The sequence below is a fragment of the Centruroides vittatus genome, unplaced genomic scaffold (genome assembly GCF_030686945.1).
Source record: "Centruroides vittatus isolate TY-2023 unplaced genomic scaffold, ASM3068694v2 scaffold_386, whole genome shotgun sequence".
Classification (NCBI taxonomy): Eukaryota; Metazoa; Arthropoda; class Arachnida; order Scorpiones; family Buthidae; genus Centruroides; species Centruroides vittatus.
The window spans coordinates 7,105,011-7,124,400 of record NW_027122706.1 but is presented as its reverse complement, the minus strand read 5'-3'; the positions used below and the strand labels follow the sequence as shown (position 1 = coordinate 7,124,400).

Here is a 19,390-nt window from a genome sequence, read left to right as displayed (position 1 = left end):
TTTTTAAGAATAAATTTCTCCCATAAATTTTCATAATGAAAACATCTCATACATAAATCATTTAAAATATTACTAAATTATACCCGCTGTTCTTCAAAATTCGAGCAAGGATAGCTTTGTATTAGTCTTTGTATTCGTGCAATTCATCAACTTCATTCTTAGTAAATTTGATTTCCGCGAAATTCTTTCCGTCTACCTTTCATCCTCCCATTTCAAACTCCCTATAGAAGTTGTTACATTATCCTATCATTGTCCATATGAAGTTTACAGTGTAGGAATGCCGAAGAGAGAAAATTGCTGTTTCCCCGCAGGGATATTACTACCCAGACGTCCTAATGACGTCTTCCCTCCCTGATTTTTTCTGTCGTTTTGACGATGACTGCTTTCGCAGAGAAAGTTCTCCAGAGGAATGTTGTTGGGACAAGATCTATAAGAATGACAAAGGAAAAGATGTTCGAGATTGTTCCGTAAAAACAGTAGACAAGTAGACAATTGGAATTCGATATTTAAATATATTTCATTCAAACGCTTACAAACACGCTAATATATATATATTTTTTTTGATGTGAAGCCAATGTAGTTTGGGTTTGTCTGTATTATCTTTCACGCCATTCTGATTTAGCATTGTGGTGCTTACTATTACACTATAGGTTGATTACGTAAAAGTCAAATTCATTCAAAATGCAGCCACACCAATTTAGCGTATGGATAGAAAGGACAATAGTTAGCGTGTGACAGGAAACGCCATTTCCCGAACTCCTGTCACGTGGTATTATTATTATCCTACAGGAAACTCCAGCTGTTTCCGCACTACCAAATTAAACGTGGAATGTAATACGGATTATACTAAGTAGTTATAAGTTTATATCACATTTAAAGCTTTCGCGCCATTGATAATTTAAGGTAAATTTATCTTAAAAGAATTTATGAACTTACAGTTTTCGAATCGTTTTGTCGTCATACTTTTTATCTAATGTAACATAAATTTTTTTAAAACGCTTACAATTTCAAATGCCGGATCTTGAAACGGATTCTTTTATTATAGTTACGATATATGATATTTTATAATACTAAAATTACACATCATTATTTCATTTTTTTCATATTTTGTTTTACATAAATTCATTTAAAATGACTTTGCGTAACATAAAATTTGATCTCTTCAATATAATTGTAACAGTTATATTGTACTAGATGCTTATTAATCATGTAACATTACAGTTAATTATTTAATAAACCAATATTGTGGCTTTTATATAATAATATCTATTCATGTCAGTCTGTGTCTAAACAGATTTTTTAAACTCTTATGAAATATTCTAAAGATATTGTAATGTCGAAAACAATGTATACATGCAATTTCAAAAATAGTTTTGAGCGTAAAAAATAATGTGAAAATATAATTCTTTTTTTATATTTTTGATTCATAACTTTTTCTATAATAAGCAACACTTAGGGGGCCAGGAAAGTGTTTATAATCTATAGTTTTTGTTGTCAAATGGACTTTCTTCTCCGACCATTACCGATAAATAGCCATACATTATTATAGATAATAATTTCCTTTTTTCCAATCCTTTGAGGATGGCTAAGTACTACAAAGATTTCGAAGAAAACAATCTGAGGATATAATGTTGTTTTAATTTAATTGGAATTACTTAAAAATAAAGTAAACTTTACATAACGAATAATCTATTTTAATTAAAACAGAAGGATTTATTTAATAGTGAATAATAAAATAAGATTATCATCATCTTGATTATAATGCTTCTTAATTCTGTGCAAAATTTATAACGCTGGTAGTTCATTTTAAATTAGACCAGACAAGAGAAAAATGGAGAACGAATTCTTTAATCATAGACTGTATAAATTTTAGTTAGATTATCATTTCTCTCAAGATAATACTTACTAGAAAGTCAAGAATAATAAATAATCCAACAATAACGGCTTAAACGCTATCATCATATCATTGGTGTCAGTGTCTACTTTCTCTTCTGTATTTAGACCTTTTTTTTTTATTTTTTCCTAACAACTCTCGAACAATACATAGTCTTAACGCCACAATAGTGTCATCTCCAGTTCATCCGCCATCTATTCTACCCTATAATTTACTGTTGGTAGTTGTCGACGCAATGTAATTCGTAGAGTGACGTCAGACAAACGCGTAAGTAACAAACAAGGTATGTAGGTTAAGAAATAGCTTTGACATAACAATGGCAGAAAATTGCATGTCGTCACTGACGACAGGATAATTAGTGAAGCGGCTTATTAATAATATTTTGGTCATTTAAGCATGAATTCAGTATTTCCTATCGATAATATTTCTCATATAAAAAAAGGAATATTTTGAAGAATTAAACGGGAATAAATTGGGCCCAGTATGAATAAAATAAATTTAAATTGCTTAATAAAAAACGTAGTTTTTTGATGATGCCGATTGGTTATTAGAAACAACGTAGATTGATCCTAACCCAGATTTACATTGATGAATGACTCTTAGTATGGATCAAGGCGTTTTTAAAACTCCTGCAGGCTTAATTCGCATGCTTTTAATCTAGGTCATTTTTTTCTTCCTTTTTTTTATTTTTTGCTTTACTCTTTCCCTCCACTTTGATGTTTCATAAAGGTTTACGTCAAAAATATCCTTAAGATACTATATTTTATTTTGTTTTTATACTTCGTTTTTAATACTATGAGAAATTAAAGTAAAAACAGTCATGTAATTTCTTAATAAAACAGTTAAAATTATAAAAAATGCGTTTAATATATAAATTTCTGAAATATTAAATCGTATTATTGACTGTAAAATAATATATTTAGTATAATAATAAATTTAGCTTAAAAATGTTAGTAACAAATAATAATTAGCTCTTATGACATAAATTACTCAGTAAAAGCTTTATCGAATAGGATCTTATTCTTATAATTTCTGTTTTCTTTTATATAAATTGTGTCCTAAATTGTAAAAGAACCCTTAAATAGATAAATTGTTTTATAATACACGCTATATATTGGTTTAAAGATTTTCTAAATGTTGGTGGTAGACCACTTTCTACTGTCGGAACGTTGTGGCTTTTCTAATCGTAAATATCCTATTGTTATATAAAATTGGGATAAAATGCGTTTGCAGTGGTCAATTATTGTCACCGTATTGTTTAATTCTATTGTTTCGGATCTTTCATAACAATAATACAAAACAATTGTAGTGTCAGTAGACTTTCTAAATAATGACATTATATCCCGTTTACCCTTCCCGTGACAAGTTTCATCACCTTTTCTTAAATAAATTACCGTTTCTTCTTTATAAATACACACTCTGACAAATAAACCTTACGCTGTATAAGAAAAATGGCTGCAAGCATTTTTAGACGTGATTTTAAATGTATTATTATTATTGTTGTTATCGTCATTATAATAGGAACGTTACTTCAGATTTTTTTTTCTATAATTAAACTAGTTGAATCTTGAATACAAACAAAATTGTCTAAATAATAATATAGCTATTCATAGAATATTTTAAGTATTTATACATTTAAATCTCTTTTTGATACACGTGTTGTGGAATACGATTGTTTTTATCGTAGACATTAAATACCTTAAATGGGCAATTCTTTGATAACCACTTATCCAAATAGATATTTAAATCATTTCCAAGATACAATTATTATTATAGTCAACGTTTATAGTGAACAAACATACTTTACTGTTCAGATCGAGCGATAAATGTCATAAAGTTGAAACGTTTAGCAACATTGACATTAGGAAATATGGAATTAGTCTTGAATGATTTCAACCACCTACAACCCGTGTCATTAGTGGCGGAATTTAAAAAATAAACAATGAAACATGATACGTGTTCATTAAGAACTTTCCTGTCAGCAGTTATCTTCTCGAAAGAAAGATAAATGATTACGAAGCTGTTATTAATCTAGCAAAATTATAGATCATATTTTTGTCAGTAGATAACAGCTATTATCCCTGTATTAACCGTTTGAAATATTTTTCTTGGTAAACCTAAGTTAAAGTTGTTGTATTAATGATATATCCTAGCTTTTCTCAATAATAAAATAAATTATACAAACCAGTAAGATCTAGGTGGAAAACCAAAATCATTCATTCTTCTATTTTTGTGATTTACAATTTAATTTACATTGTGAAGTTTTTTCGTTATCAAGAAAATATATGAACAATTGTTTGAAATTGGTTTATCTGGATGATAATACAGGTGTACTGAACTTTGTCGTTTTTGTAATATCTATTGATAATTTGCTAGAGATTAAATAACGGAAATGTTTAATCATAAAAAAATTGTTACTAAATTCAATGTAATTGAGTTTTCTTAATATTAATACGAAAAAAAAAAATGACGAAATTCTCATTTGAATAGTTTCCTCGCAAGAGGAAGAAGCGATAAAGAATTTCCTTTTTTTACAATAATATTTATTCTATAACATTAAATTACGATAAACTAAATAACTTTTTACTAATTACTTGGTAAGTAAATTATAATTTACTAACTTTTAGGATTAAAAAATTGTAATTGATATTTTAGCGAAACGAAATTCTAAAAAATTATTATAGAAATTTATTTCAATATTGTGTACTATAGAAAAAAATGAGCTAAGTAAATTTTTCTTATATTATTTAATATTGCTGATATACGTTAGCGATCTTGATATCTTAAAGACTGTTGACAGCAATCACGATCAGAAAAGAAACTAGTTATTAACGTGATAAATCCCTTTCAATGTCTGTCTGTTATATTCTTAAATTAACGCCGAAACCTTATTGTGCGACAAAATAGAAATCTCGATTTATGACGTCGTAAAGTAACCTTCATTGTAAGACCTAAATAATTCATTTAAAGTGACAGTAAAATCGATATATATTAATATCTGATTACACTTTCATTAATTTTAATTTCTCTCAATGCAGTCATTACCTTCGTTGTAATCGAAGGTCAACTGTCTGTCCAAGTTATTCTTATCTTTTTCAATTCGAAATACGTCACGATTTTTAATTAAAGTAAAAAGAAAAATCGTGACGTATTTTAAATCTTTTAGCAAACCAAGAAATGAAGTTATTAGGCTTTTAAGCAAAGATCAGACACTGGATAATAAAGGAAAAAAAAGAAATTAATTTGTTTAAAAATTATTAAGTTTGTTTCAAAGTATTAGAATTTTTAAAAGACATTTTTTCTATTTATGTTAAATAATAGCAAGCTTGACTTGCTCCGTAAATCATTAAAATAGTTGAGTAAACGAAAAAGTCTATTCATATATTAACGTAAAAACTAGATGAAAAGAAGAAAGTACAGAACTAATTTTAGCTGGTTTCTTAATAGGAAATTGTCTTGACGAAAAAAGAAATTTTGGACTAAAGTGAAAAACGCGATTTAGACTAAATAAAGTTGAGATGTTTCGCTGTAATTACAAGCAACGGTCAATTGAGTTGCACGTGCTGTGTCACGCGTGACCTGGCACGGTGAAAACATTCCTAATTATAACACTTGACGTCTATCTTAAACAGAAGTAATTATAGATTGTTAAATAAAACCTGCTTAGCAAACTTATCAATATTTTCGTCTAGTCGTAAAAGTTGGCGTTAAATAGAGCAAATACACGGATAAATTTAAATATTTCAAGAATTTCTCGATATTGCGCTATCTTCATTTTGACCGTATTCGGTAGATGTTGACGATGCCCGAGTTTTAGATAAATTGGATCGAGTATATTTTGCAAATTTGTGTTCAGATCCAGATCTAGTGAGATATGAAAAAAATACAAATAATCTGAGAGTACTGCGAAACTTAACGGAACGTGTACAGTATATAGAGTGAACAACTCGGTGACCCATAACATTACGCTAGCATTGAGGACGCATATTCACGCATTACACAGTAGCGTGTTTTCTGGCAAAAGAAAAGATCGAACTGTTGTTACGCCATCCATATCGGTAATTAAAAAATGATAGTTTTATAGATTTTTCTTGTAAAAAAACAAATAATTAATATTTGAGAAATATAATTGTATTTTCACAATATTTACTTAAATTGTTTAAAAAAATCACCGTGACTGACTATAAAAAAATTGATATGAAATATATTTTAATTCGGCCAAATCATTATTTTTGACGAAAGAATTTTTAATAGTTGAAATGTCACTTGTACCATGAAAAATCAGATTATGATGTGTACACGCAAGAAACAAATCTAAACGCGTATTAGTAGCAATTTTTCTGGTTTGTGTTTAATACTCACCAATTAAGTACAAAATATGATCTAAACAATTTATAAATGTCATGTTCCAGTCAATGGTTACAAGGTAGATGAACCAGGATGGTTCCGCTTCGTATTTGTTCCTCCTCCATCATCCATTTTCCTTTAGTAACCAGTCGGTATTCGGCGTATGAATTGGTTCAAACAGTTTACATTTATGGGGATCCCGGGTTCGGCTGGACACTTCTAATCACAGTCTCGGTGACCGAACTATGACCCTCATATCGTGACTTATTGTTGGGTAAACGACCAGGATATGACTCTGGGAGACACCTACAGGATCTGGGAGTTACCGGACAGTGTCACCTCGTAATGTTTCCTGAATTACGAGACATTCGATTTTCATTTTTTCCGCTTATGCTCAACAATGGCGGAAATGCAAACACTTCTACGTGACGAACTTACTTGCTTTATATTCTCCTATTGAGCTTTTGAACTTTATTTACATGCCAAAGAATGGAATTCTTTGAAATTTATCTTTATATTGTTGGAATTCATTCATTTTTAGATAACATATCGTACTTCTAAATCATCTTTTATGCAGAAAAAGAAAATAGTAGTTAATTTAAAACTAAGTGTATAAAATCTAAAAGTAAACATAATATTTTAATAAAATCTGTTTGACATAATGTGCTTTTATATTTAATGTTAATTTTTATATTTAATGTATTTTAAAATATTACTTTTCTTCCAAATCAAGTTTTATTTAGTAAATGCTTTACTTTCAAATTTTTAAACTAGAAGTATTTATTAATAATTGCACATGATCTTATCAGAATTTTATATATTGTTCTAAAATTGCAACTTTTTAACTTGTTATATGTATTTTTTTATTAATTTATTTTAGTGTAGTTTATAATTTAAAATAAATAATCGAACTTGTTTTTCATTAACTAAATAAAATGAGAAAAATAATTGCTAAATTATTTATTTAGAAATAGAGACAAACTAAACGTATCTAACATAAAAAAAAAGTAGGGAAATATATGAATTTATAAATTTCAGAACCATTTGAAAATATACTCTTTTAGTTTTAGTTTGATCATTTATTTAGTTTCCAATCTGTTACATAAGCTATAACGGAACTCGAACACAAACCTGAAGATGCTTCCCCCAACTCTGCTATTATAACCACTCCCTTACTTTACGTAGCTTTAGGAAAAGCGGTCGTGAGGTGCAGAGAGGTCTTGCAAACGATAGCATCTATATATAAGTATGCTATCGCTGAAACTACACGTTGCCTATGTTGTGGAATGCCGACTATCTATTTCTCTATTATGCATTTAGACAATAATATGATGCCGATTTTATAGGCTTGTTGAAATGTTTCACGAGTGTCAATAGTTCACATATTCTTGAGTTTTCGATGTAATTATTTCTAATCTAAAAACTATAAGACTTGCACTTCCTGGCTTTCTTTCCTCTCTTAAATCACTTCAAGGAAGACGATGAATGAGTATAGGCACGCATTGTATTGTAATATGATTATAGAACCGATTCTCTTTGTCTCTTCTGAGAAGAACATAGATGACAAGTTCATTTCTTAGAAGGCAAAAACTCAAACACGCAATATTCATTATAGTTTTAGAACAATAGAACTTTAACACGCTATGCAATTTCATGTGGAGGTGTATCTATCCAAATGGTTTATTTACAATTTACAAACAAAGTATTGGTCTAGAAAAATCACTTTTTATTTGAAAATCATCTTTGTAGTTGATAATTTTAAACTGTCGTAAAAGGCTTTTTATTTGATTAAGTCACGTAATATTTTCTTATTTCTCATTGCTTCTAAACACAAAGTAGTTAAACACACAATAAATATTGTATGTGTAAATAAGAAAACAATAGAATAACACCTTTTTTATATGGCTGCTAGTTTATATATGCATATAGACTCTACACTTAATCAATTTTGCCTTTTAATCATTTCTACTTTAGATACTGAAAATAAACTGATTTTACAATTACTTTTATTAAATAATATACATTATCATCCATAAGGGAAAATTGAAAATTAAATTATTATTTTTACTTTCTACAGCTGGATAGATTAGTCCAATATGAACAATATTTGTCCCAATTAGCTGAAGAGACATCCGAAGATCATCCAGATAATAGTGATATTTGCAGAGCATCGTTAAAGGCTACAAAAGTAAGTCAATTATTGGAACTATCTATTGTTTAATATAAGAAATCGTTCACGTTCGACCTAATTAATTATACGTTAATGAATGTGATTGAAAGTAAGAAAATATCGACATTAAGGACGATTGTAAAAACAAGGACCTCTCACGATCCCAACTCATCCAACTTCCAAAGTTTACGTCACGGAAACGAGTTTCACGCACGTAAGCCATTGTGTTCTATCCTTGACTCGATTCAAGGGACAGCTGGATGTATGAGAATTATTGTATTTCCCTTATTTCCCTATCAATAAAAATATTCCGTTTTCGAATTTTTCCAAAATTAGAAAGCAGTTTTACAGAAAAGCCGCTATATGTAAGAAAAAACCGCGAGGCTAATGACCCCTTCTGAACATAGATCTATACTACGCGTATGTTGTTATCAGTGGTAATAAACTTCGTTGCTAAGAGGAGCCAGATTGGGATGCCACAAACACTCTAGCATGTTTTATCTGCCCCCTAACTCTCCATCCCATGTCTGGTTGACACTTGCTGCTTGTCAGCACCGGATCAAAGGTCAAGGGAGGATCTGGATCGCATCACGTCAACATTTGTGATGTCTTTCGGCGCTTTATCGACAGTAATATCTCATCCGTGAATGTTTGTTGATATCATTGTTATTATATTCACTACAGATGGTGAAACGGACAGAGGCTGCCAAAGAAGAAACTGATTTGGATAGAATACAAGATCTTTTTCCTAATGATAACTTGAGGCTGCACGATAGAGATCCATTTTCACCAGTATGTGAGATATTAATTTTAAATTTTATTTCGTATCTACTTAATTGGTTAATTCTTTGATTCATAAATTTCATAATATTATTTAAACATAGTAAATTATTTTATCAAGCTCTTAAATAGACAGTTCATTCAAACGCATGGAATATTAGTCATTTATTTTATGATTGATTCATTTCAGAAAAAGAATCTTTCGAGGACAAAATCTGCAGCAGCTTATAAACTTCAAAAAGCATTGCCAGGAAAATCAAAAATGTTTCCAAATGAAAAGTAAGTTGGCCTAATTCTAAAATGACGTATTCTTTAACAAAATTAAAACCATTAGATATTGTGGACCATTATTACTTTCATGACAATTAAACGTTTTCGTGGAGTTTATACGGAAACAAAACATTTGATTATCTTAAGATCACTTAAACGCATTAATATAAACTTTTTAAAAATATTCTAATAATGCTAAAAGTAAACTGTAATTTTGAATCTGATTATATTCATAAAAATCACATTTTTATCATGGAAAACTATATGTTTACTGTTTGTTTATACTTAGTACCGTAGAAAAGAAGGGTGGGGCACATGCTCGATATACGCCCACTACACATTGGTCAAGGTGGCAGGAAGTGTGCTATTTTCTAGAGCGTGGGAGATATATCTGGTACAGTGGTCAACCAATTTAATTTTCCTCCATAACCCTTAATTAAGGAAACTTTTCACAACTTACTTTTTATTTTTAAAAGATTATTCAACACACGTAAGAAATACAAAGAATGTATGAAATTTAAACATTTATTTAAAAAAAATCTTTAAACATATTTATTATTGTCAAAAATATCTTTAGCGATAAGAGAAGATGGCGGATCGATAAATCAAATAATCGGTTCTCACGATGGCATGTGGTGCTATTCCTGTTGACCTATTGAATATCTTAATTTAAGCTCGTTCTATTGTTTTCTAACGAACAAGATTTTGTTATCGTGAGTGTCTCGCACGTTTTCATTCATTGAAGTCGTCTCAATGAGAGACAGACAGACACACCTGCTTCTATCAAATACGGATGTGTTGCCTTTTATTCCATTTAGAAACCTTTGTAATAGGTCTACAAATAATACTACAGAGAATTATCATCAATAATTATTTCTGAGTTATTAATAAAAAAGAAATAATTATTAAATTGTAAAATTTTGTTGACTAAATGCATTATTATTATTATTAAAATAATGCATTTAATCATTTTATTTTTGATTCATATTGTTAATTATTATTGTGATATTACGAGTGTAACAAATTTAATATATATCTATTATAATTTAAGTTATCTAACGTAATATTTAATATCCGTTTTGTTATTTAATTAAGCGGATTATAAAGTTGCTACTGTTTGAGAGTTATTGTACTGTACACATAATAGAAACTGCTCGTTGTACCGTAGACTATGGCAAAATAGTTTGCAGTTAAATAATTTAATATTGAATTTTTATTAAGTGTATCGATTTGCTTCATGGTCAAACCAATTTTATTTTTTCTTATATTCGATTAAAATGCCAAAATTTTAATACGTTTCGCTTCATTAGACTTTTAACAATTCTTTAATCATTCTTTTTTCAAATTGCAAAGTAAAATGAATGCCGCGTGAAATTCTAGAGATTGATAGACTTGCTAATAAATTTTTAGTTATTTATAAATAAAGTTTGAACAACAAATGGAAAAGATTGCATTAAAACCTTGCAAATCATTTTCTACAGAAATGGTTTCAAACTAAAAACAGAATTCAAAACAGATAAAATGACTAAATGCAATATTGTCAAGTCATTACTATTTCATTTTTTTTTTTTTCGAAATATTGGGCAGTTTTTCAATTTTTAAAAATAAATTTTACTTTATTCTTATTAAATATTTAAACTATTGTTCAGCCTTTTCTGTTTTATATTTTAAAACTTTGAGAATTTTTAACTGAATGTATATTTGTCATCTTTTGAAAATTCAGTAAATGAATAGCTTTTGTTAAAATAAACTTGAATGTTTCAGTTATACAAGTTTCATCATTATTTATCATTTAGTATTGCAAATCTTATCCAATATTTTAATGCAATATTTGTACATTATTATCTAGATAATTTTAAAAATTTGAGTGGAATTTTTTAAAATTTCGTGGATAACTATTTTGATTACGTAATTTTTTTAATGATATATTTTATACATTATGGAGTAGTTAACCAAAAACGACATACTTAGTGAAAATCTAATTAAAGTTGAATACTTTTTTTTTATTACAAAACATATCAGTCTATCTATTTACTATTTAATATATATTTTATACAAATTTTAATATTGAACTACTTTTTAATAATACTATATTCAATTATAAAAACTTTAAAAAATCAAATTTAAAATAATTTCATCTATTGTTAGTTATAATAATTTGTTTTTTATAAAACTGTACAGCTTAAATTGTGATAAATGCTATTACAATGAACAAAAATCCTAATTAGTAAGGTAAATTATATTGACTTCACGTTTTAATTATATTTGGAAATGAAAGTTTGCTTACTTTATTATATGCCTTTTTTCTTTCAATTTTATAAAGTAATATTTAGTATTAAAAAACTAAGGTAGCATACAATAGTGTTCTGTATATAAATAATTTATCATAAAATGCTTCATTTTTCGTTATATGCATCTCGAATGGTGTTTAATTCGTTTTAATTTTTAGTTGAATTTGACCATTTGAAAAAGTCTTTAACTTCTCTTAGATTAAATGATGCGAATCAGAAGAGAGCAACTATCTTAAGGAAATGTCAATCATTTCATAATTTAAAGAATGTATACAGGAAGTGGAACGGTTAATTCCGGTTGTGACGTCAATTAACACATGTGAAATGTGTTCTGGTCATTAACCAGCCATAATTCGCGCCTGATGGTGTATGATGCAGATGATATATAGCCCATATGTTTATATAAACATATCAGTCTATCTATTTACTATTTAATATAATAGGATCTTTTTATTAAATTAAAGCATCACTGATTTTGAATGTTATATTGAGTATTTAATTTATTATTTTTGAAATAAATTTACATGGCATTCTTTAACATGACAGATTACAGAATAAAAAGAAATATATTATTACAGTACTTAATATAGAATCTTCAACGTTAGAAGCCAATGTAGTATATTAATTATTATTATTATTATTATTATTAAGTATAGAAATAATTTATATAATAAAATTTTAAAATATTCTCAGTACGAACATGAAAAAATAGAGATAAAAATTTGAAATTTAATAAGATTATACGCAAGTTTCGAAGACAATTGGGTAATAAATAAGAAAAAAACCCGATAGTATGCGTTCTTGAAGTACTGTTTTTAATTTAATAGGCCTATTTTCTTTGATAGCATTTTGAGATATGGATATAGGCTAGATAGAATGATTTGATATATATTGGTACTTACTCAATAATTGTTTACATGTAGAAAAGAATTACATAATGAGCTATGTATAACCTAGCCTAATTTTGTAATAGACGATATTATTAAAATATTTTTGATAAGGGAAAAATAATTTAAATTATTTACTTTGTAATATAGATACTGTATAGTTTTAAAAATTCTCATACTTATAAAAATTGAATATTCACTGCGTTCTTAAATATATAAGGAAGTAAAAATATAAGCGTAGCTCTGTGTAAAAATAGAGAAAAAGAATGGTTATTTAATGTATTGCTTCTTATAATAAAGTGAAGAATGTCTACAGGTATTTAAATTATGGAGTAGTTAAACAAAAACGACATACTTAGTGAAAATCTAATTAAAGTTGAATACTTTTTTTTATTACAAAAATTAAAATAGCTTGTTATAATATCAAATTCATATGAAATTGATCATCATAAATTTTATGAAGTAGTGCTATAAAGTTTTATACTGTATTTTATAACGAAGTTTTGTTTCGAAATTTTTAATTATATAGGAAGAATTATATAGATTTTTAAATACAAAATAAAACTATTTTAAGGTTTTATAGTTCATTCAATCGTACATTATATTTCCGTAAATAATGCACCGCTTAGTTCTATTTAGATGACTTCCTTTTTTTCTTATATAGAGAAGATAATTAAGTAGTTCTGAAAAATCTCATATTTTTGATAAAATTTGTAGTTACGACCTACATCATAGCATTGCGAATGTATAAAAATATCTTTACTATCTTAATTACTCGATAAGAAGATGGCTTATTATTATCGATATTATCGTCATAACAAGGCTTTTCCAGTAACAAGTCATTTTTTGAACGGAGATTGTTTTAAATCATTGTTCTCTGTTATTAAGACATATATAACATTTTCAATAGTCATAATCAAGGCGTGTTTATAAGTGTGTCTGTATTTTTATTTTTTAAGTTTATAGAGTAAAAATGTAATTATAAACACTGACCAAAAATGTTTAATCTTACTTCTATATGTGTAGATTTAATATTATGAAAATAAATAAAATTATCTCATATAAGTAATGTTATCATTAATAATTCTGCACTTTTAATAGTAATTTTATAAGCTTGTAAAAATTCTTTCGTATTAAGCAATGCTTTTTAATGAGCAAACAAAAAGAAAAAATTATCCTTATGTGAAAACTTATAAATTTAAACTTTATTGTTTTAAGATTATTAAATTTTTTGTAAAATTTAAGATTATTTTACATACAGAAATGAATAATATACTGTATACCGTAACGTTTTTAATGTTAATTAAAACGTAGTTAGTATTGAATCAAGATGAGCAATATTTTTTGCGAGTAAACAAGTTTATTTAAACATTAATTATATGGTAATGAGAAATTGTTTGTGCTTTAATTTAATGTAATTCAATAGTTACAGAAGCCCTCAAAAGAAAGACATCATCTCACCACAGAGAAGACTTTCCAGACAAGAATGCAGTCGGTCTTTTATCATGGAGGGTTCGGTTCAGTTTACAATGGTAAGTTTAATTTCAAAACTTTTATAGTTATCAGGAGATATATATTGATTACATGGAAATTAAAAATTTTAACTTTATTTATATAACAAAACTTGAACTTTCTTTATATTATTAGGGAGTACAGAGCCAAGATAGACATCTGTTTCTTTTCAATGATCTTTTAGTCGTAGCTAAGCCAAGGTAAGCTATTTATGACTTAATAATTTTTAATTTAACCTTGTAAATAACTTAAAGATTTGCATAATTAAATAGTCTACATACTTTTTTTCCTTAATTAATTATTCTATTTTATATTCATAGTTTTATTTTAATCTATTTTATTTCTCATGTTTCTTTCATTGTTACATATATTGGCTATTTCTATTGAAATACTACTGATACTTTGTTTCCCACTCTTTCTCTATTATAATGTCACGATTCCATTTACAATTATAGTTTTCAGATATAAATATATATTTATTTTAATTTATAAAAAATAATATTTAATGTTGCCTATTGCTTCATAACCAAATCATAATACCTCCTGGTAATAAGATCCATCTACGCGTGCAAATTTCTAATATCTGTTAAAATTTATTAAATCAATAAAATTTTAATTTTCGTGAATTTTTTTTCTATTGTTTATTATTTTAGATCTGGCGGCACATTTCGATTAAAAGAAAAAGTATTGGTGTGCGAACTGTGGACATCCACGTGCATAAATGAGGTGTCCGAAATCAGTCTTTCTCACGAAACATCATTTGTTTTGGGTTGGCCAACTATCAACGTGGCTGTCACGTTTAAGTATGTTGACATTCTTATCTAAAAAATCTAATTGATTAATCATTATCTAAAATAAATTTTTCCTTATTATTAACAAAATAACAATAAGTGAAATAAATATTATAACCTAAATAAATTCTATGAAGAATCATCAAACAAATAATCATATATAATTTTTTATTTTATATAAAATAAATATCAGTTTTTAATAGTATAATAAATAGAAATTCTTATGTTTATATCGTAAATTATATTTTTGTTTTTGCGAATAATTCAGATAATTTCAAAAATTACAATGATAAAGTGAAGTAATGAATGCCAGTTATATAAGTAACAATATTACGTAAAATAATTTCATTAACAAAGCATCGTTAAAATATTTCGATTTGAATAGTTAATCTAACGGTTCGCTGAAATTAATGTATAGTTTGAGAAACTGTGAATTAACCTATCAAACAGACTTGTATTTACAATATTAATCTAGTGATAAGATTTTATGTCTTTTTAAGCTTAAGAAATTTTCAAAGTATAATGAAATTTTCATTCAATAAGGATATCTTATAACACAGATAATTTGGTATATATATATATATATATATATATATTGGCTAAATATGTCCGAATAGGTTATTTTCAAAGTTGTTAATATGAAACTATATAATTTTAATATAATTATAGGGAACTTATATTGAATTTCCTATTATTCTAGAACTTAATTCTTATATAATTTAAAAAATTATAGATATTTAGTTAGTATTAAAACTAATTTATTGGGCTGCAACTTAAAAAAAAAATTGTAGACCTATAAATTCCGTTTATCCGTCCGTCTGTCATTCCTTAATGTAGAGAACAGTGTTAGATAGATGAAAGATGAGACCAGATATGGAAACCTTAGGGGCAGGAGGACTAGATTAACTATATATGAACTTCCGATGAAGACCGAAAGTCACGTTATTTCAATTCAAAAATTTTTCCCTGAAAGATGTTATATAGATGACTTGCACGACTCTAGTATTAAAGGAAAAGTATGATGTAAAGGGGCAGGCTACTACTAATTTCAGGTGGAGAGCATATATTTAAAATCAAAAATATGATTAAAAAAATTGCAGTCCAGCATTGTGACCGATGTCACAATAAATAATTGCTCGTTTATATAGCCTGATTATATAATATAATATAAAAGCGAATAGTTTGTTTAAGTAATAGATATATAATCCTGTTGTAACTATTATTGTCATTTTTTATTTTTAATATTAAAAGTTAAGAAATTGAAATCATATTTATTAAAGTTTTAGTTATCGAAGTTTATTTGGTTAGAAAGCAATGGAATGTTGTGCAATATGATCTTGGTCTTGATTGTAAAGTGTTTTGATGAATTTAAGGAAAGTAACTTCTTTGAACCAAATCGAAGTAGACGTGCAATTTCTTTAAAACTACATTTACTATGACTTATTGTTATGACCAGTTCGTGTCTACGAATCCCGTCGATTCTTTAGCCCCTAGAGCTTTTGGCTGAATGATAGCAGCAGTTATGATAATAGAGGCGGTTGGCACTTTCTATAAATCTCTGTGGTAGATGTGAGGTTCTACATTCCTTTTTGTAGTTAGATACTTTGTATCTACGGGTCAGGTACTATACCTGATGGATTGATACTTAAAAGGTCTTGATCTTGACAATAATTTGAATCGCCATGAGCTGTGTGGTAGGTCTAATCTGCAGTCATACTTAAGTTAATAAGTATATCTTTAAACTAGTATATATGTGTATATATATATTCAATTATTTGAAATGATTAAGATGCATGTCTCAACTTTTGATCAACACAAACTGATTCGTAAAATTTGACTTGAGTATAAATAAGTTTCATTTGATCCATACATCATTAACTGTCATGTCATACAAATCGTGATTTAGATACGATATAAGATAATTTTTTTTTAATTATTTAAGAAAAATACACAATTAAAAACTCTTTAATTAATTAATATTAAAATTGAAAAAAAGTCGAAAAATTATTTTAATGTGATTGGAAACTCAGCAGCTTTAGGTACATAGTTTTATTTTATAGTTTTAAATTTTTATGGCTAGTCAGTCTCGTTACCATGGACAAACTAAGCGAAGGTAAGAAAGAAAAAATTTATAATGCCAGGAGCCGCAGAGAAAACTTTATAGTCTACATTGACCTCACTACTTTGGCATGTGAAGGATGGTTTAGCCTTGGTTTATCAGAGCAAACGATAAGTATAGAAAGATTTTGAACACAAATGACTCTTAAAATGAAAGTTAAAAAAAAAAAAAAAAAAAAAAAAAAAGGAAAAAATAGGAATTGCCTCCGGATAGAATACAAGAGGTTCTCTCTGGAAGCCGATGGCAAAGATGTACTGGCTAATCTGTGACCCACTTACTAGATACTAGCGATCTCGAAGGACCTTCGCTATTTTTTTTTTTTTTTTTATGAAGACTATAGTTATATTTCTTTTGTCAAAAATGAATGCATACATTTGATTTATATATATATATATTTTTTAAATAATAAAAATTATCATGAACAAAATACCATTTAAAATGTTTTGTTTCTGCCACAAGTGCCTAAATTATATAGTTTAATTTCATCAAGGTTAAAGTAATTTCTGGTACACTTGGATAAATATCAAGTGTGTGGTAAATCACGTTCATTTTTTTCAATCATCATTTTGGCGTCAATTCTATGTCCTTCAATTTTAGAACTGGTCTTTTCTGTAAACAAATCTCACTCATACGAACTAAATAAATGTTGGCATTTATTTAGTTCGTATTTTACTAATCATTTATTTTGTTTTTTTTTTTTTTTTTTTTAATAATTCGGAAAACTATCGAAAGCTATGAATTCTCAGAATTTTCTATAAGAGCTGAACAATAGAAGATAATAAACCTTTAAAATTATAGTATTATAAAGTTTTATTTAAATATTTTTATGTTTGATTCATTTTCTTGCATTTTTTTCCTTATAGCTCTAATCATACTAAACAGTTATGGGAAGATAAACTGAAACAGTAAGTTTTATAATTATATTAAAAATTTTTATATGTTTTTTGTTTGTAAATTACTTTTTTCTTAATGTATATTCTCACGTATTATCATTCGTTTATAATAATGGTGAGAAGGGATAATGGGAAGATTACTTTAAATGTCAATTATTTATAATTACCATTCATTTTTTACTTTGTTAAATTTTGACAAATTTGACAAGTTGAATATTATTATTTATGTAGTGTGAAATTAATTTCATGGTTTTTTCTCATTATTCCAAAACTATAATAATTCCAATTTGTGTTGATGTCACAGTAATCATTGTTACACCAATGCAGTTTCCTATTATATAATTTGACACAACAAAACTACAAAATACATGATAATTCTTTGAATATAAAAATATTAAATGAATTTAAAAAATAAGTATTACTATTTTCTTAAAATTTATTATAATTACAATAAATCTAAATAAACTTTGTTACATTGATATGTATTTAATCAAAAAATTATATACAATAGCTAATTAGAATATATCTTATCTTTAAAATCGCAAGTTTCACTTGAAGAAATATTGAATGTAGGCCTAATACTTTTACAAAATTCTATAAATACATTTATTTATGTATAAATACATAAATAAAGTACATATAAATACATAAAAAAGTAAATACATAACTCAATTTAATTAAGAAAATCGAAGACATCTCTGTTTATTCATTACATTATTATTTTATTATTAAAAATACTTGATAAGTTGAAAGTTATGATTATTAATTTTGTAACAAAAGCTAATAAATATAAATACTTTTATCGTAGATTGAATTAAAATATATATGTAGTTAATTATGTTTACATGAAATTTGTTATATTATATTAATAAAAATTCATATTAAAAAGTTAAAAATAACTTAAATCACTGAAAATTTCTTTTTTGAGCTGAATATAAAAGTAAAAGAAAAGTATTTTGAAAAGTTTTGATATTCTTTTAGAAATTTGATTGATAATTTTTAAATGATCTAAAATTTGATTCATCAATTCAGTTAAATACAAAAGAAAAAGATAATGTCTATTATTACAATAAAAAGATGAAATATATTATTTACTTTATTAAATATATAAAAATGAATTATCATCAATAATAAGTTATAATTATTGAATGTTACTTTTCAGATTAATATCAACAAGCAAAGAAAAGGAAGGAAAATCTGTCACTTCAATACAATTTAGTCTTTGTAGTCAAAACAGTAGAGAAAATATTGGTAACCATGTATGTATAGATTTGATTAAAGTTTTTCCAAAGTTTTATGTTTATAAATAACTAAATTTTGATATATTTGTTACAGTATATAACATTAAAAGTAAATAATAGACAAACAGCAAAAGATTGCATTAAACTATTACTAGAACAATTAAGTCAAAATGTAAGTAACTTAATTCTATAAAG

The 19,390-nt window shown here is 26.7% G+C and overlaps 1 protein-coding gene across 9 annotated transcripts in view; it reads left to right on the top strand.

Moving 5' to 3' along the window:
* The window catches only part of LOC136988835 (uncharacterized), a 163,168-nt gene that overhangs the window by 127,783 nt on the left and 15,995 nt on the right, over window positions 1–19,390 (top strand). For all 9 annotated transcript variants that reach the window (XM_067286798.1, XM_067286799.1, XM_067286801.1 and 6 more), the window contains 9 exons: window positions 8,319–8,429; window positions 9,096–9,203; window positions 9,382–9,470; window positions 14,066–14,171; window positions 14,287–14,351; window positions 14,805–14,954; window positions 17,925–17,966; window positions 19,117–19,213; window positions 19,290–19,367. In XM_067286798.1, the coding sequence (XP_067142899.1) occupies window positions 8,319–8,429; window positions 9,096–9,203; window positions 9,382–9,470; window positions 14,066–14,171; window positions 14,287–14,351; window positions 14,805–14,954; window positions 17,925–17,966; window positions 19,117–19,213; window positions 19,290–19,367 (846 nt within the window). The remainder of the gene's footprint in view (window positions 1–8,318; window positions 8,430–9,095; window positions 9,204–9,381; window positions 9,471–14,065; window positions 14,172–14,286; window positions 14,352–14,804; window positions 14,955–17,924; window positions 17,967–19,116; window positions 19,214–19,289; window positions 19,368–19,390) is intronic.